The sequence below is a fragment of the Zosterops lateralis genome (assembly GCF_965231275.1).
Source record: "Zosterops lateralis genome assembly, chromosome: 3".
NCBI lineage: Eukaryota > Metazoa > Chordata > Aves > Passeriformes > Zosteropidae > Zosterops > Zosterops lateralis.
The window spans coordinates 1,060,614-1,080,672 of NC_139764.1; the positions used below are offsets into that span (position 1 = coordinate 1,060,614).

General features: G+C 41.4%; 1 protein-coding gene across 3 annotated transcripts in view; it reads left to right on the plus strand.

Moving 5' to 3' along the window:
* The window catches only part of ACYP2 (acylphosphatase 2), a 51,321-nt gene that overhangs the window by 5,144 nt on the left and 26,118 nt on the right, over positions 1-20,059 (plus strand). For all 3 annotated transcript variants that reach the window (XM_083858139.1, XM_083858138.1, XM_083858137.1), the window contains exons 2-4: positions 6,727-6,996; positions 7,588-7,604; positions 9,040-9,149. In XM_083858139.1, coding sequence (XP_083714265.1) covers positions 6,735-6,996; positions 7,588-7,604; positions 9,040-9,149 — 389 coding nt within the window. In that variant the 5' untranslated portion in view covers positions 6,727-6,734. The remainder of the gene's footprint in view (positions 1-6,726; positions 6,997-7,587; positions 7,605-9,039; positions 9,150-20,059) is intronic.

A 20,059-nucleotide genomic window follows, 5' to 3' on the forward strand; every position in this document is an offset into this window, starting at 1 on the left:
GGATAGAAGGAATGTTCCAATTAAAGAGCACAGAAGGCCTGCAAATTCAGGGATATCCCAGGGAGAGGAAAAGTTCCTTTTGCCACATTTGTGTGTTGTTACTTTAAGCCCAGTGGAAAACTGAGGCTTGCTTAGTACAAAGGCAGCAACTGCCCTTCTGCTGGGCAAAGCACTGAGAACTGGGTGAAATAGTTCAGGGGGTTTAGAATATTCAAGTGAGAAACAGAATCTATCTTGAACAAAAAGAGCAGGAAAAAGGCAGCTTGTAATCTCCAGAGAGGGCTCTGCAGGACAATCTGGTGGGCGTTCTCTGTGCCTGTGATGCCACTATCTACAATCCCCATGTGTTTTCTTTTTCAGCAGCATGCAATGGATGGATACAGAACCTGATTCATGCTTTCTTGGCTTTGCCAAATGCCTGCTCAAATCCTGTAGCCATGCTCTGAGTTAATCTGCTTACCCAAAGGCATTGCTGGAAAAATGGTTGCCCTTGGAGATTCCAGCCCCCTTTGCCTGGGAAAGACAGAGCCATCAGGATCTGGAGTGGTATTAGCAGGGGCTTGACAGGTTCTGAAATTGGAAGAAACTCTTCAAGAATCACTCTGGTTACCCCTACATATCCCCAGAAAATTAGCATCTCTGAAAAGCTGGGAATTTTGACATGGGAAGTCGGGAGCAAAGCGAATTTGAGGTGATGTCAGGGGTGCCAGAGGTGTTACCAAGGTCAGAGCACCCAAGAGCTGGATGTGCACAGCACCTCTGCATCACAGCAGCTGCAGCACTGTGAGTGCAGCCACAGCCAGCCCTGCCAGCCAGGGCCAGCAGCCCAGGGCACCTGACCCCATCCTGCACTGCACAGAGCAAGGCATGGCATCCACCAGCTCTCCAGGGGCTTTTCAGGAAGCAGCTGATACCATCAGAGTTACTTAGCAGAGTATCTCCTTCAGGTGCCCTCACTGTGATTTTTTTGAAGTTAGGTATTCATTTAGGTAGTCTTATTTTCTCACTAGATTCCCAGACTCCGTGCCTTTTTCTCTCTGCAGCCCCTGCCAATGTTTATTTTTTCAGGAAAGCCTTCAGTTTCTTTCAGACTGGCCTCAGTCTTTGCTGTGGAAATGTGCAAGAACATTTTCCTGTGACAAGATTAAAACTCAGAACTAAAGCCTAAGAACTGGGCATGCATGCAATCTTACTTCCCCCCCTGCATACTTTCCATTTTCTTAGTTCACAGGCAGACATCCTGAGTCACAGATTATTTTGTTCTGTTTAATAGTGCTAACTGGGTTTTTCATCCCCTCATTCATCTGCTTTTTAAGCTCATTATGTTCTGGCATCATGTTCTGCAGCAGTAATTTGTGATTCATACGCAGTGTGAAAAGTTGTTCCCTTTTGATTGTTGTTAACTTTTTATCTGGGAGTTTTTTTAGTGCCGAGTTCTTCCATGTGAGAAGTAACAAGGCCTCTTTGCCATCTATGATTATACAGACCTGTGTGGTCTGCAAAAATCATGCTGATTCTTTCCTGTTTTATCAGAACCACTAAAGTTTCTGCTAGTTTGGATGGGGAAGGTGCCATCAAGTTACAAAGATGGATGAAAGTTTGAGACTGACAGCATGCCTCCTTTCAAAGGCAAGAGAGCATCTTTCTTCCCCCAGATGCTGACTTCCACCAAATTTGTCACAAGTAAATGTCTTTGAATCGTACTTTTGATGAGAGCTGACCACACGTTCAAACTTGGAGAATGAAATCCAGAAGTTATACAATTCCAAGCAGCGAAGCAGTAATCAATTTGGTGAGACTTTCTCTGATGGCACAGGCTGCACTAATACAGGGCAAGATTCGGAAATACTCACTATTTTCTCTCTGTTGCTTTTGAGAAGAAATAAAGGTTTAATACATTTAAGGAGAATGAATCAAATAGTTTCACCGAGCTGCAAAATGTAATGCTATCAACCCACCTCCCCAAGAAACCATTCCTTTAGCAACCCACGCCCTTTTGTGTGTTCTCAGATCTTTTGTAGAGCCCTGAATCCTCCCTAAATTTGACAGCATTGTTCTGGCAGCCGTGGGAAGGGTGATGCTTGAATTTTTCTGTGTTTCAATGGGAATAAGAACTTACAGCCTTAAATGACCACATCTCCTCCTCCTTAAAATGTGCAATAGGAGAAAACATAACAATAGAATCTCAATGTTTTCCTCAAATAATAATGAGTTTCCTGTGAATGGATATTTCATAAATCAAATGTTGTATCAATCTGCTTTCCTATCAAAACAATTTTAAATGTAGGCATTACAGTAGGTGGGTTTGTGTTTGGATTTAGTCATCAAGCCAAGACTGACTTGATCCTTCATGCTAGCAGAGGACTGACAGACTTAACCCCAAATTCCACCTGAATTCCTGTGCTTTGGTACTGAAGAGTTTAACTTTATCCATCACATTTTTGTTTGATTTTTTTAATGTTCTTTTTTTTTTTTTTTTTTTTTGCCATAGGACACATCAGTTCATATGCTCATGTTTTAATTCCCAACATTTTGTACTTTAAAAGAACTTTGCAGTGATGATGCAAGCTTCCAAGGCTGATTTCCTCATAGCAAGTATTTATATTTACCCAGTAGTTTAGTTCCTTATTATAATTTTAGATTAAAACTCCACTACTACCAACTACAATCAGGAATGACTTATCTGAAAATTCTTTCTCTTTTTAATTTTTTTTAGGTATTTTTAGTGGAAATACTTTAAAAAGCTTAATTTAGACTGAAAATTTTTTGAACTGAACATTGTTTTCATGTGGTTTAATTGGTGGAGGTTTATTGGCTTATTGCCCAATTTAAAAGCTCCTTTTAGAGAAACAGTCAATAGGTCTTCATGCCCTGCAGAATGAGGCCATGACACAAAAATAAAAACACAAAATATAAATAGTATAGTCTAGCCAGAGGAAAAGAACAGGCTCACAATTTTGTCTGTATCACTTGTGTTACCTTATGTAAGTAGTCCGGGATTTTGGAGCACGAGGGATTAATTTAGGTCCCATCCACATAAAGTTTGGCTGCACTCCTGAAATCTGATCTGTGTGGGTGTGACTCATACCCTGCGCAACACTCCCCTTGCTCAGGGGCTGCTGCACAGGTGGGGGGTTCTTCCCACACGGATCACGTCCCTGGATTTGAATACGGGAATATAAATGGATCAGGATACAAGTGTTGTAACCAGGTCACCTCTGCTGTGCTATGGGCACACTGTGGATTCATCTATAAAGTCATTAATCACTCAACTGCCACAATAAAGCTCTCGAAGAATCCCCCTTCGTGCCTGTCTTACCCTTTAGACTCCCAAACATAATCTGTAGTGGTAAAAAGAAGAAAGTTCCTGATAGTCAGTAAAGAAGAAAAACTGGGAGATTAAGCCCTGGCAAAAGGTTTCAGTATATTTAAATATTATGTAAATGAAAACTGCAAAAAAAGACCCTTGTACAGCTTTGAAGTAGAAATCACATTAATTTTCATTTAGAAATGAGGAGTGAATGCAATTTGGGAGAAAAAAAAACATTATATGAGAATGAAGAAAAGGAGATGACTAGTGAAAAAGGCTAGAAATTTATAATTTCGCCTGAAGAAGAAAACATAAAGGAATAGCAGTGCATTATCTTAAAGGAGAGAAAAAAAAATTGATGTGCATTACCGTTTACAGAAAATAAGGGAAAAATGCTGGAAAGGCCAAACTAAGCTTACATGGCCTCCAGTCTTCTTCCCTGCTATTCCATGCTCCCTAGGTAACAGCAATCAGCAGTATCTTTATTATTAATTGATCTGGAGGCTTTGGTGTCCTTTGGGAAACACTCATCAAAATCATCTGGGGACAGTTTGCAAGTGAATCAGGTCTAAAGTTTGGTTCAGATAAACAGAGCTGCACAGCTAAAGATACATCAAGAAACCTTTATGATAAGAAGTAGCAGGAGAGAGAAATGCAATCACAGAAGGTTTGAGGAGGAACCAGGTTACCTAAAGAGGGTGCAGAAAAATAGCAGTGTTGCTACAAGGGGAAAGATGAACCAATACAGCAAGGTGAGAGGTTATGTGACTGATGGGGTATCCATGTGAATGCCAAAGGCAGTCATTTTGGGAGTGGGAAACGTCCAGGGTGCGTGGTGGTGTGAGGTGACAGCCATACACAGAGACACTGGGAGTAGTGAGTAATCAAAGAACCAGAAAGCTGGTTTTCCAGCTATTCTGGGCCAGAGGTGAGAAAACAGCATAGAGACCTACGACTTTCAGATGACCAACCCAAAAGCATACTAATTGAGATGCCTTAACCAGATTGCTTTTTATTGGTAGTGGCAGAGTCAAGGGCACCAATAGGTCTGACTCTCCCAACCAGCCTCACCTGGGACCCACCCACTCCCCCTCTGCCCTTTGGTGCAGGAGCTCTACTTAAGCTGAGGGCTGAGCAGAGCTCTTGCCTTTAAATCATGGATGTGTTCAGTTCTGGTTTTACCTCTGTGCTTCCAGCCCAACTTGATGCTCCTGGAGGGACTCTGCTGGCTCTGCCTGCAGATACTGTGGGACTGTTGTCTCTGCTGTGCCAAGGCTGTTCCTTGCAAACCCATCTTTGTGCTATTCCTTGGTGTTTGGCTGCAAGGTCACTATTGTTGGGGTTTTTTCTGCCAGTAATAATAATTTTTACTATACCCTTTTGTACGTTACAGCCAAAACCCCGTGTTGTGGAAAGTTTTACTGTGCTTGGAGGGAATATTGGGAGTTTTTAGACGAGGGGCAGAGGGCCTGGTGGTGAAATGTGTCATTGTTATTTTTGTAACTGGCTGTAGCTTTGGGAAGTGAAGCCAACAGGTTCTCCTTAGGTCAATGCCACCACCCTGGAATAAACAGCTGGAAGTGGGAGGGAAATTCAGAACCCCATGCAGGCTGCCTGCACTTCTTGGTAATGTGTGCTAAAGCTCTCATGCTAATTAGTGTGTCAGAGTAACCTTTGGTTTCTAATGTTGATTACTTAGGCAGGAAAATATGAAATGTTTCACAGTATCATCTTCTGCAGTTTTCTGCTACTTGTCACTAAATAAGGAGAAAGTTGGACTTGTCTAAGGAAGGATGGGCCAGATATTATGACAAATAAATGAAATGTCAAAGACTGTAGTGATAAAAAATGTTGTTGCCAGTGCTGGAATCTGTAGGTAGCAAAGTGTCCTCAGCACCAGGATAAGCTCTGCTTTCGAGACTTGTGTGGCTTTCTAGTGCAATAAGCTGCTACTATAAATCATTTTTTTTACTGGTCTTGCTCTTCACTGCTGCCAGGTGGCAGCAAATTACCAAAGATTTTCTGCATTTTGCTCCTCTTTCTGTGGAATCCTCCTCTTTCAAAACAAAACGGTGCTGATTCCACGTTAGAAAAATGTATGACCTCTGTGGCAGGCAAAGATTTGATTTAATATGCTATATTAGCATAATTAAGTTTTGTCCATTATGTTCCTATTCCCTGTCATACTGGAAGCTTTTTGTTTCTATGTGAATATTTGTGTTCTGTGCTGAATTGAATGGTTGTTTCTCTAGTTAACTCGTGCATCTGGGAAAGTAACTTTGTTATTTTTCTAGGACTTTATTTTGAACCTCCCTCTAGCCTTGAGGTTCCAAACCTGTGAACAAGTCAGGTTATGCCGCATTGCTGTAGAACACAAGGTGCATGTGGATGGAAATTGCTTAATGGAGAGAGCAAATAAAGTTATTTTGATTTTACTGTGAAGTTGCTGTTAAATTACCTTTATCTGTTGGTGAGTGAGAGCAGTGAGAGTTCATCTTCTAAGGCTGGATTAATGCTGCTTATAATGTAGAATTTTACCTGAAAAGTTGTCTTAAAAAAAAAAAAAGCAAATATGGTGAGAAGAAAGCTAAACTTCAAGCAGACATAGAACACACCAGAGAAAAACCTTTGTGGTGTGTTGTCGGAGACTCAACCTACTAAATAATCAATTGTTGACTTGTTTTTGTATCTGTCGCATATAGATAAAAGAAATGTCATGATGACAATTTTGGAAAGGTTTTCTAATGGGAACATAAGCACTTCTTGATACCACTAAAAGCTGGATGAATAGTTTGCATGCAATGAGCTTGCTTTCTCTGGGATCTGCTGCTCCAGCTGAGTCTGGCATTTGCCCCAGCACAGGGGGAAATGGGCTGTTAAAACCGTGTGAAGTTTTAAAAATCATGTGGCGATGGAAGATGTAAGTTGGTCACTTAGCCTCATCCGGAGAGGGATGCCCAAAACACATTTAAGGGTTTTTTCTTATGCTTTCGTTTTCAACTACCTAATTTTCCACCTTATAAGGCAAAAATACCTCAGTTCAGTAATGTACGGAACACACTTTGTTTTCAATGTTTCCTGTAAATGCCTGGGAAACACTAATGCTGCTCACCTGTGCCGTGGATGTTGGAGACTCCAGGTGTGTGTGTGGCAGCACCAGTCCTGGAGGAGGAGATGGTGCCGCTCGGACACTGCTCTCTGAACAAATCTCTAATCTGAAATAAGAGCTGGGAATGACACTTGTGAGGGCTCTGTAGGGCCACCCCTCGGGGATGCGGGGCCTCGTTCCCCACGGCAGGATCACGGGGCACTTCCCGCCCTCGGGTCGGGCGCTCTCCCCTCACAGGAGGAGCGATGTTTTCCCTTACAGGAAGAGCCGTGTCACCCCTCGCTGTCGGGTGTGTTTCCCTTCACAGGAGGAGCGATGTTCCCGCCCGCCGCTGTCGCGTCCTCTCCCCTCACACTCCGGGCTCCGCTCGGGGCGCCGCGGCCCGCCCCGTCCACACGTGAGGCGGCCCCTTACGCCGTAAGCTTGAGCCTCTCGCGCTCCCGTCCGGGCACCGCTGGGCCGCGGAGCGCTGGCGGCCGCCACTGCGGCTCTTCCTCCGCCGCTGCCATGTCAGCCCTGGCCAAAGCCTCCGGCGCACTCAAATCCGTGGATTACGAAGTGTTCGGGAGGGTGCAAGGTAACGGCGGGCTGAGGGGGGCGGGCGGGCGAGGGGCACCGCGCTGAGGCGGCGGCGGCGGCACTGCGCGTGCGCGGGGCGGGAGCGGCCCGAGGTGGGAGGGGCGGGAGGCGCCGCCGTGTTCCCAGCGAGACGGGAGAGTTTTGTTTGGATTGTTTGGGGTTGTTTTGTTTTGTTTTTAATCGTTGTGAATATTTCCCCACCCTAAGGCTCGGCTCCTCCTGGAGCAAAGGCTGCTCTGTCCAAACTAGCTCCCATTGCGCGCAGTTGCGCTTCTGTCAGCGCGGGTTCGTGGGAACGCCCCTCCCGCCCCTCCCATTCACACGCTGAGGCGTTTGCATTGCCGCTTAAATATGTTATAGCACAAATACATGAATGATAATCATCGCGTGACGAAGGGAAGGCTCAAACACAACTGCTGGTCGCTTTCCTCAGTATAAACGTCACTGAAATTTCCATGGTAAAACACTACGGGTAGCTTGAATGCACATCATCGCTCCCTTATATTACCTGAAGTTCCTACATGTGTCATACTTTCACAGGACTTTAATTTTTTTTTTAATTTTATTTTTTTTTTCTTTTTCTTTTTAGGTGTTTGCTTCAGGATGGTAAGGCAATGCTGGATTTGCTAGCTACTTTATGGTATAATATTTCCAGTGCTAAAAATAAGGCAGTAAGTCTGTGGACTGTAAACATATCCAGCCTGAACTTTGGCTGGATGATTAAGTACTGTGAGTAGAATTAAAATGATTTTACATTAAAATGGATTTTTAGAAGCTTACCAGTGTGTTGCTTGTGTAGGTTGTGGTTTGGGTTACTTGTGATGCAACAGCCACAAGAATGTTGTAGCACCTTAATCTTTAGAAAGGTTAAATCTGAAACAAGGTGTTTTCAGTTTAACTTTTCAAATGGCAACTTAGTGCCTGTATTTAAGGAAGGTTACTGTGGAAAAATCTGAGGGGAAAAGTGCTAGAAATAACTACTTTGTGGCCCATACCCTAAAAAAGTGATTCCAGCAGCTCTGAAGTGCAGCAGGTGGTTTTGCATTTCACGGAAACCCATGAAACTAGAGGACACGATTAAAGTAAGAACAGTGTTTTTGTCTCAAAATAGTTCCCCATGCTTGATATTAAACCTGAGATATTTTATGTGTAGTTTACATGTATTGTGAAATAATGCCAAGTAGAAATGAATGGGGGACTGCAGTGGAGTTTGCCTTGAATTTAGTTATTCTGTCAGGAAGAAAGGGCAAGTCCAAGCTTGCTGTGCCTTGTTTTGAGCTGACCAGGGACTATGTCAACACACAGCTTGGTGCCAGTCCTGATCTGCTCTGCAGTACTGAGGAAAAGGTTTGCAGCTGCATTCCTATGCTTTTGGGCAAATTAGGATGGAGAAGCTGCTCCTTAATCACCTTGGAAAATGATCTTCATAGTTAGCACCATTTTTTTCATTGGCCAAATCACCACAAAGTGTGTTTTGTCTTTTGGAATGGTTCATAGAGATGAAGTTTGGCTCTTGCTATTTGTGAATTTCATCACAACTGGTCATAATTTTTTGGTATTGCAGATGTATGCTTTTTTTTTTCCCTAGTAATTAGATTATGACCTTTGCTGTTGTTTGTCAGTAGAGATGCAGCAGCTGGGACTAGGATTTAAAGGGTGAAAGTCAGGAGGAAAGGATTTGGAAGGGAACTGAGAAATTTGTACACGTAGCAGATTTAATGAGTTTTAAAACTGTGTTGATCAAAGGGTCAAATGAGCAGTGATAGGAGCTATGGAAAGGAATAAAGTAGCTACAAGGGAATAGTGTGGGATTAGTGAAGTCCTTTGTGATCAAAATCTTCTTCCTTTTGGGAACTGAGCTGTGCCTGCTGCAAGTCCAGAGATGGCAAGAACATCTGAGTGCCTGAGGATGAGCATCACTCATGGATTTTTATTTTTAAAGTGTGGTTCTTACAGCTGGGCAAATGCAAGTGGGGAGTGAAGTGTTCTGTATGTGTCTGTGCTGGCATTGATTGTCCTCTCTCTTTATTTCCCAAATCAGTACACGGAACAGGAAGCCAAGAAATTAGGAGTGGTTGGCTGGGTTAAAAATACCAGCCAAGGAACCGTGACAGGCCAAGTTCAGGGCCCAGAAGAGAAAGTGAATGAAATGTAAGTATTTCTGTGTTTGGATTATTTTTTTTCTTACTCTCATTATAGTAATTGACAAAAGTGTTTTTAATACAAAGTGACAAGTAGATCCATGTGTTAGTAATGTAACAGTGAGCTGTGAACAAGTCTTGAAGCTTGACTAATAATACTGTGTTTTCATTTCTAGTGTCACACAGTTTATTAATGTATTTCCTTAACAGCCTCATTTTTTGTGAAATGAAAAGAAAGCTTTTATTCATGTGACTAAAGGTCTGGTTTTTAATTAATCAAAACTTCTCTTGTAAAGAAAAGATTGAAGAACTTGACATATTTTCTCAGTCTGTGCTTATAAAACAGTTTAAAGGAAACTGAGTTTAAATATGAGTTTTTTTTTTTCTGATTAAAACTCCCCAAGAACTAATGCATAAATACACATTTTGGCCAAGGCATGCAGTCTCTGCCATTTGAAAATTAGTTCTGAAGTATTTTGGTGTCTTTTAAAGAATGGGTAATAATTTTTCTTATGAAATTGCCAGTTTCCAGGAGCTTAAAGCTATCACTGAGGAAATGATGCCTGGAAAAACATAAGACCAATTGAGTTCCTTCCAACTATCATTTTTTGCAAATGTATACAGGGACATTGTTGGAAACTTTAAAAGATCCCTCAGGGTTTTGTCTGTTTTGTTTTTTTTTTTTTTTTCTCTTAACAAAGAATGAGTGAGGGCAGAACTTTCCTTTTCTGGATGGGGAATTAGCAGTGCACATTCTGCCAGCTCTTTCCCATGCAGGAATTGCTTCAAAACTGAACTTGGATGAAGAGAAGTTGGCTTTGTGCATAGAAAAGTGTTGCACACTCTAGTCAGGAGATTTAAATGATTTCCAATAATTTTCCTTGATTTTGTGCTTAAGGTGAGGTTACTTATCTTGGGCTGCAATATATTTACAAAGCTAGAGTAATATCAGGGTTTTTTCTTATATCACATTTGCATTTACTTTTGGAAAGAATTTTGTTAATACCCAGATCTCTTCATGTTTTGTGAATTTTGTGTTGATGCCACGTTTTTATTTGACTTGGAACATGAAACTGACCATGTGAGAAGCCAGGGTTTGTTTTCTATTTATTGTCCTACTTTGTAATTTAAAAACACAGATCCAGAAGAAATAAAAAATTGTTTCCAGTTGCTGCTCCTTTATTTCAAGTTGGAAATCAACGTGTTCCTCTGATGTGGGAGTAATGTGGCAATGCTGAAGTCAAAGTGTGGTTTTTGATGCATAGATTATTAAATTTGGAGTCCTGGAGTAAAATTCTGAAATAGGAAGATTTTTTTCTTTGCACTCTCTGTATTCTCTAATGTATGGAAAAAGCAGTGAGTTTATTTTTGTCATGAACTTGGTGAAGTTGCATGAGGAGGGTGAACTCTTGCATGTGAACTGCTCATTTGAAAGACCCTTATTTTTCTCTACTGCTACTAGTGAATAGCCGATCAAAATGGTTTTCAGGTTCTGGAAGTTCTTTTGCTGGTTCTGGGTTTTTAATGTTAATGCACTTTAGGGGGAAGTAGTAAAGGTGTTTTAGTCTATCCTAAACAATATTTATCTTTTTATGATGCTAAATAGAATCAAGAACGTGGACTGAAAAGAGTAAGGATGCCACTGGAAAGTACAGGTGTCCTATAGGTAAATAAGCAAAGCAATATAAGAGGGAGAACTGGAGCAAGAACGGATTGAGAGGGCAATAAAGATAGGGAAAGTGTAAAAAATGTGGGAAAAAGCCCGAGGCTCTCCAATGTTGCCAGAAGCATGGAGTGACTAACAAAGCCTGCCGTTGTTCTGGAGCAGGAATGCAGCAGACCTCTAACCCAATGGTTTTCCAGCAGCTCCCCATTTTCTCCCCCTTTTTATTCTATTTTTGTATCAGTAATTATAGTGGGAAGCACAGCCACCATGTATCCAGTGCAGGCTCAACATCAAGGAGCATTAACTTTATATAATTTATTTTTTTGTGCAGGTTGCAAGGTAAGATGTAAGTGAGGAGGAACAAGAGGATGAGCAGACATAAAATGTAGTCATGCTGAGTTACTTTGAGAGTTGCCATGCAAAATAGGCAAACAGCTGAGCAGGGGCCTCCTGGCTCTGCAGAAATCAGTGTTAAATTTTAAATAAGTGTGAACAACTGGGGCCTGGGAAGTGCTGCGTGTGCAGGAAGTTGTATCCATGATTGGACCATTCATTTAGTGTTGAACATGGGTGTGAATTTCTTTGGAAGTACTGGGAGGCTAATTCCTTGATATTCTGTGGTGCTAAAGTCTTGGTCCCACTGAAAACTGGCAAAATGTACCAACTTCCCCAAGCCTCAGATTGTAGCAGGAATGTCACTGAGCTGCAGGAAGCCCAAGGGATAGATGGAAGGGATTTTAGATATTCTCTATTCAATTTTGCATCGTTTGGTTTTAATGAAAACTTTTTAGGTTCTCAGTTATCAGGTGATTTTTATGTGAAGTATTTTAAAGCCACTTTTTAAGTTGGCAGATCGTGGAGAATGTTTTAGAGGGTGTTTTTAAGAAGTCTTGAGAACCTTTTACCAGTTAGCTTGCTTTGGTATCCCTTGTTTTTTAACTCTAGATGGAGCTGTTAGTTCTGAAGATCCTCAACTGCTCTGTTTGCAGGGAATCTATTTTTAGACTGTTATGGTAGAATCCATCTTTCTCCTCACTCTACTTTATAGTCCTGTTCCCTTTGCTGCTTCTGCACCACACGGATCACACCCCTTATCCTTAGATAAAAAAGCTGATTTTCAGAGTTTTACCTATCAAATCTCAAGAGAAGCAGAGCTGTACCATTTCTGTAACGTGATATGGTTTTATGGTAAAGTGGGGGTGGTTTCTTGCCAGCCAAGGTATAACCTGGTAAAAAATGAGGTAGAGGAGTGTAGTGCTTTGTTTTATTTAATTTTTTTTCCAGGAATACTCACAGCACAGGGTTTTTCATTATAGTATCATGTGCTATTTCTTCCACTTTAGCCATTAAATAAGGTTGAAGCCTGCGTAGTCATGGTGGTTGTTGCCATAGCAACCTGCATTGACAGGCTGGAAGTTGGTTTCCTGGGAGAAATTTGTGAACTTCGATGACAAATCACTTAGTTATCTATTAAAAAGCGAAGATAAAGGTCGTGGTAAAGTGCCAAATTCAGAATTTACTCCAAAACTCCAAGGTTTCAAATCAAGCTGACACTTGAAAATGTGAAATCTTAGAATATTTTTTAGGCACAAGCATGTAACAGCACAGTGAGTGTTCTTCCTGTCTCTAGAGAAAGGCAGAGTTCTAGATATAGATGGCTTGTCTTGGTAATGGGTTTTAATTAGAAACTAATGCTAATTTCATTTGAATGTTGTATTTTTTATTACCAATGTCAGTTAAGAATTAATATTAAGATTTAACTGGCGCAAGACTTAAATTACTGTAGTGTATAAATGCATAGAAAAAAATCTAGTTATAAATTAAACTGATTTTAGTCAGTGTTTTGAGATTTTTCTCCATTTTAAAAGGATATTTTTTGAAGTATTTTGCTCAAACTAGAAGTGTTGTTTAGGAGGAGAATCCTAGACATTGATTTGCACATGAACTTGTCATTGAGGCAGAGATGTGCCACAATAGGATGGCTGAAATATTCCTGAAATGTGCTGTTCTGGGGAAGCTGACAGTGACAGATTTTGGAGAAAAGGGCTGAGGGAAATGAAAATCATATTCTTTGATATTTTTTAAACTTTATTTAAATGCAAACCATTGGAAGGTGTTAGATTTGTTCTCATTTACGATGGTAATGAGGAACAGTTTTACATTAATCACTGCTGAAGGTGATTTACAGTGTTTCAATAGCAAATGACAGGAAAATATGATGGGAATATCATAATTCAGTGTGGCTCCAAATATAGTAAGATTAAGTTTTTAATGTTTGATTATATTTTTTGCTTAAAGGTAAGACTAATGTATACTGGAAAACTAAATTGGGCTGTAACTTTTGTGGGTAATAAAATGGTAAATGTGATTCTCTTCATATTGAATGTTTGAGGTATTAATTTCTTCTCTATAATTATTGGTTAAAATTGACAATCTAAATTGTGAATTACTGTAGTTATTGGTCCTATAAATGAAATGTACTGAACTATTACTGATGATGGCCTGGGAGAAACAGTTCTTTGCGGTTTTTAGCCATATAAAATTAGATGAATGAACTAATTAATTTGTTGTAGTAACTGTACTCTGTTTAAAGGCCAAGGAATGGGTCAGGTAAGTCAGAACATGGAGTTTTTGGTTGCTGAGGATAGAGTGAGCTGTTTAGCTGAAGGAGGGCTGCATGTGCTTCCAGCACAAAGCCAGAGGCCCAGTGTCTCAAGGGAATTCCTCTGTCCCTCTGGGGCCCAGGAAAAGGCTGTTTTCCCAGTGTGCCCACAGGGACTGAGGGAGCAGTGTCCCTATGCCCTGAAGGTCACCCAGCCCACCAGTGACAGCCAGAAATAGCAGTGGCCTCCTGGCACAGCTCCTCTCCTTTCCACTGCACTGGATGTGCCTGTTCCCTGCAATGCCTTAAACCACAAAAGCTTTTAGCCATGCTTAGGTCTTTCTGGATATAGAATAGTGCAAGATAAAAAGAGTTTTCCACACCCGTTTTTTCTGCTGGAGTATCAAAATAGCTGTCTTGCATGACCTTGTAGATTTTTTTTTTACAGTAGCTCTGTGGAATATTCTTTATGTGTCTGGTTCCATTTCTTCTTATCGCTGAAGCATTTTTTGTTCATAGAGTATTTACCAGATATTCCTGCATGTAAACAGATCTGAATTTCTAGGATTTTGACTCTGGAATAAGCAGAGTTAGTGTTTGCATTGTCTTGGAAAGCTCAGAATGTAATGTTGGGCAGGATAGTTCATTTTTCTCCTCTCTCTGTTAGATGCTGCATTAATGCTCCTAAGTCCTTTAGCAGTGTTAGGAACGAAGGCTGAGTTTCCTATGGTACTCCAGACTTTTATTGGCTTCACTGGTGGGTATCTGTGGGAACACTCAATTCCAACATCCCAGCTGCACAGTTAAGAAGCAGGAAAAATTGCAAGGCTGTATTGGACTGTATTGTAAACAGAGGCAAGTGAGCTGTTGTTTGAACAATCAATTTAGGCATTTTATTGCCACACTGGGAAGTCAGGCTTCTTTTGGCTCAAAATTAATCTTAACTAAACCACAATAACTGTTCTATGAAGGATTGGTTGAGCTTTGTGGGAGACTGATTTCAAAATAAAATTTCTGATGTAATGCATGACTTCTACTGGGAGTTTTTTGTTCATCTGAGCATTTATGCATTCTTTAATGCTGATACTTTTTATTATTGAGCGACATGTAATGCTTGGTTATTTCCAAAGTGAAGGTGCTCTGTTATTGCTGATGCAGTAGGATGTGGTGCAGTTTAGTGCCATTCATTTGGCTTTTTCTGCTGAATAAAATGTTTAATGTGTCCTTAGTGCTCCACCACAGCACTTAGAGAGATACTAATGAGTAAAATTCAGCTTAAACTAAAATGGCTTTTGTTATTTAGTTTATCAGGGTGGGTAACTGTGCATCCAGACAAAAATAGATCTCTGGCAACAAACTGGTAATTATCAATAAAAACATGTACTTAGTGCAGGTTTCCTGGAAACCTATTCTGGATGTGATGTTTCATACGAGTTCTGAAAATACAAACCAATTCATGTGACTCTTAAAAAACAACTTCAGAACTGCAATTTTTTTTCTTTCCTTTTGGTGTGCTGATATTTGAAAATTACTGAGCAGGGAACAATTTATGACCATTTTTCTGTCTGAAGGGTGCTGTTCTGGGTCTGGAGATTTGTTTGCAATCCACAGGAGAAAGCAACATTAATGTTAGAGTTGCATAATGTGAGGCTGAGAAGACCTCTCTGGGGATGGTGCTACTGTCCCCAGAAGGGGTGTCACAACTGGGCAGACACTCAGGTGCAGCTGCTCCTGGTGGGAAATCAGGAAAGGAGTGTTTTCCAGGTGTATTAAATCTTATGTGTAGTACAGCAGGAGCTCTCCCATAGGAATGCCAAGGTGTATCCCAAATGGAAAACGTTTGGCAGACTTAACTAGGAGCCTTAGGCTGAGGAGGTGGATTCAGTTCTGAATTTGCTGGTGTAATTAAGCACAAATCATGGGTCTTGCTGCTGCTGTTCTTATCAATGTTGTGGTGGTGGAAAGTGTTTTCTCTGGGATTTCAACACTTCCTTAGGCAGGTAAATCTAGGACTGGAAGCAAAATCTCTATTCCTTATGCCATGTTAACCAGAAAAGGAGAGGAAGCTACTTCCAGCTTTTATGGGGAAAGAGCTCTGAAGCCTGTTGATGTTGCTGTTTTGTTTTATTGCTTAAATTACTTTTGTTGTGCTTCGGTTCATTGGCAAGCTGTGTTCAGTTTCTTTAGATGTTTTTATCAAAAATGAGTGTTTCACACTCATATAGTTGAGATACACCATTTGCCAATAGCAGAAAAATCAAAATTATTTCTGATGCTGCTCTCCCCTCAGCCATTATTGGAGCATTGCAGCAGTAGAAAAAGGTTCCTCTGTGTAACTTCATTATATAACTCAATTTTACCTTGTTCTTTTTCCCCTCTCCCTGTATTCCCTGGTCTGACTTGCCATGGAAATACAATGTTTATTTGTTTAAGATAGTGCCCTGAGATGTTTCCCTTGAACTGTGCAGGATGTTATCAGCTGTCCTGCCAAGTTAATATTACTTTTAGTGTCTTAATCTTTATGTGGCCCCTATGAAGGGGGATCCTGAAATCTGTCTTCAGTGAATCACTTGGAGAAGTCTCTGGGTTTGGCCTGTCAGCTTTTTGCTCTCCAGCTGATTTAATGTAGTTGATCTGTGACTGGATTAGAAGCTTTCTTTTCAAAGCTGGTTTTCTTGGAGATGTTTTTTTCCGTAGCTGAAGTGAAACAGCTGGCTGGGCTCATCTGTAATGAATGCTCTGCTTGTGTACCTTCAATGCTTTCCACTGGTGTTCACATTTGTGCTCTGCTGTTGTGATGCTCTGGGCTCTTCCTGCCACTAAAGGAACAAAGGATATCAGTCTGGAAAGTGTTCAGAACTTCATGGGGAGGGGATGGGCTGGGAAAAAGGCAGAGTTTTTAACTTAGGAAAATAATTTAGTCATTAAATTTAATTAATGCCTGATTTAAAACTGGGCAGCTGATACTCAGTTTGGGCAGTTTCCTTGAACTCCCAATGGGCTTTCTGGTGGAAGAGGATCCTGGGCAAGGAGTTTTCCTTCCCTTTTTGACTCTCTAGACCTGTAGAATTCTAATACAAGTTAGAAAATAAACTAATTTGGGGCAAAATCCCAATCCATTCCAGTTTGCAAATCTCCCAGCAATTGTTTGATGTTTCATTCATCTGAGCAGGTTTGGTGTATCATAGTGGAGCTCACCTGAAACCATCACACTCTATAAATGCTGATCCTGAGCCTCTGTCCCTGCTCACTGTATAATAAAAACCCTTCCTTGAAATTAGATTTTAATGTCAGTGCTAGGAACTTTTCAGACAGCACAATTCTACCCCCCTGTTGGTCTGGATAGGGTTAAAATTATCTTTAATTTCATATGGCTGGTGACTTGCAGGGGAGATTTTCAAGAGTTCAGGAAAAGGTTTGGCTAGGTATTCTTGGAGGGGTGGAGAAAAGGAGCTGCCTGCTACCTGTCTCAGATCTCCCTGACCTGCTTTTCCAGGCTGTGAATCCAGGAGCTGGAGCCTGGAAACTGAGGTCTTCCTTGGCAGTCAGGGCTGCAGGGCTCCTTTGTTGGAGTGAAGACTCCCAGAAAACTGCAGATTCAATTCCTTTTGGAGATGAATCTGTTCAACCTCCAGCAAATCAGTTTTCCAGGGAATAACACCTGTAACCTGTCTCTGGTTGGGAGTACATGCAGAGATGGAATTTTGCTGCTACAGATTTCTGTTGCCTGTGCTGCTCCCTGCTTTGCTGGAAAAGTGCTTGAGTAGTATCATTCCACCTCAGGGATGGGAAAGCACCTTTGCTATTCATCACTAACATCACTCCTTGTGTCTACCTGTGCTTTAAAAAGCCTTGGCTGGGATGTGATCAAGATCTAATGGATTTCTGTGTTTTCCAGACTTCTGTTTTGTCCAGCACACACAAACCATGAGCGGTTTTATGTCAAGTTCAGCTTCCAGGACCTGCTGTTACCCAGCCTGGGGGTGTTGATATTCTTACTGCAGTCTGTGATGTCCTAAATCACAAATCAGCAGCAATGCAGTGCAGCTTCAAAAAGAGTTCATGTTTTCTTTTCGGCATTGTAGTGGAGCTGAAATTGAAGGGATTACCTAAATTTGGAATGAGGGCTTAGACAAAATTTGGTAATTGCTTGCTTTTTAAATTCCTAGTGCAAATGTGAATTAAAATTGAAGATAATTTTGGTGAGTAGTTACACATAGATTATTCCCATGCTGCATGTGGAGGAACTGGGGCACAGAGCAGAATCAGTAAAGTCTCTTATGGCAAATTTGTGATGGAGCTGAGAGGGAGTGTAGGAGTGTTGATATCCAGTCTTATGCTAATCCTTGGAACAGAGTTTCTTCCTGTAAATTGACTGGGCTCTGTGCATTGGTTAACTAATGTCAGTGAAGTACTGCCCAGAATTTCAGGGTGTATTATGTGCTTATGTACTTTCCAGTAACTGCTTTTGGACTGTTTCAAGCCCTACAGCTGCATTATGGTGTCAGCTGATTCCTCTGGCCCAGATGGAGCTGTTACTTTCTGCCAGATCCAGAAGAAATCTGTCTTTCTAATCTCAAAATGTTCAAGACTACAAAGCAAAAAACCTGATAGGCTGGAGTCAGTCAGGACCTTATTCTGCTTTATCAACATGAAATTCCTACTACCAATAAGCAGATAATAAACCGCTCTCCTCTTTGTTCTTCTGGTCCTGTAGTTTAAAACAAAAAACTGTTCAACTTTCCTTGTTAGTAGCTATAAAATACAACATGCCCTTTGTAGTTCTCACATACCAGAAATAAAGCAATTGTTATATGCCAGCTGGCTTTTTTGTTGTTGTTGTTAAATGCTGGCATTAATAATAATTAATTGGATAACTACATAAAGATTTTCATTCTGGCTTATGTCCATATGGCTAGTACGGGCAGAAAATGCAGTATGGAGTGAAACATACAAGCAATTAATCGTTTCAGTGAGTACTTGTAAACAAGGTCAGCTCAGCAGCTATCCAGGAAATCTCTTCTGAAATGTGATGCTGTCTTCATTATCCTTTTCGAGAGTGTTGGTATAGGACCAGAACAGCAGCAGGATTTCTTTGCAATGCTCTCTGACTACACACAGCAAATCTTTGAGGGCTGGTAGACACAGGGATGAACGTTAAAAAAACCCCAGACCTGCAATACTTAATTAGAACTGTGTATTATTCTCATCTTTGAAAGCTGCTGCTTTGCCTGAGTTGAGTCACAGTTGTGCAGGCAAACAAAAACCTATTCAACTTGGTGTCTGGTTTAGTATTTTAGCTAATATCAAATGAGATGTTTCTGGTTGGGAATAATAAGAGCATGTGGAAGACTAACCTTGGTATTTACTGAGTCACATGTTCTGAGAAATTTTAAATATTTTGCTTGGTGTTGTTTATAGAACTAAAAATCATCTTGAGTTTTGTAGTTGTCACACATGCAAACCATGCCTGCTGGAGACCTGGGAATTGCCAAGTCTGAAGCACATGGACCTCAGGCATGAAGCAGTGTGGTGGTGGTAGAGGTGCCTGGGACTTAAAATGTCCCCTGGCTGTGTGGGATTGCTGTGGGAGGGGATGCTGGAGCTCTGGGATGGTGCTGGGACCTGTGCTAAAAATCCTTCCTGCTGGAGACTTGCCCAATGCCTTTGCCCTGAGGAAACCACTCTGTGTTATTAGCTCTCCTCTTCCTAATTATCCTCCCAAATGGAGATAAAAAATGAACTTAATGGCTTTAGCTGGAGTCCTGCATGGAAATTTGTCTTTTCCCAAGGGAATCAAGTTACTGGGAATGTGACTCCTATAGAAAGGCCTAAAAGATCTGTGTTACCATGGGGTTTGAAAATAGAACTTCCTAAAATTCTCTAAGTGTTTTTCCGGATGATGTGGCTTTCCAGAAGGATGACCTTCACCTTGAGGTGGATGGCTGAGTGCAGAGCTCAGGTGTCTTCAGTGGGATTATGTCTGTGCATATCTCCCTGACTTGTTATGGGAAACACTTCCCTCACTTCTCTGGCCTGTTTAAATCACAATGTGTGCTTTGAGGCATGGGGGACTGGACAGAAATAGAATATTCTTTGTTCTGGGCCAGGTGATCTGTACTGCCTATCCTAGTGTTTCCAGTGAATAGCAGGAATGGATGTGCCAGAGCACTGAAGGCAAGGACTGTGCAGCTTGTTGGGTTATATGGGGCAGTGTCCAGGGCAGCCAAGTGTGTGTTTGGAGGGTGGTTTTCCTGGCAGGCAGCTGCTTATTGTAGGTGTTGTTAGAGAGGACCTCAGAGGTCAAAGTGGGAAAGGACAGAGTTTGTAGTCCTGTCAATAATGTGTTGATGCCAGTGAAGTTATACCTAGTATGTAGCAAGTGTTAATTTTGAACAGCTGTCTTTAGGTAGAAACAAGTTCTCTGATCCACACTCTCAGAATACAGAACGGGCACTGGTCACAAGATTGGGCAAATCCTTCAGTGGAAGTTGGTGTAGAAAGGGACGCAGGTGCCACAGGCTGCCCGAGGGTGGAACACACAGTCCATTTCCAGGGAGTGTTGATGCCACTTGTTTGGAGCTCTGTGGTTGGTAACCCTGTTCTCAGCCTGCCTCCCTGCTCTTAGTGGATCAGTGGGGAACGTGCCAGT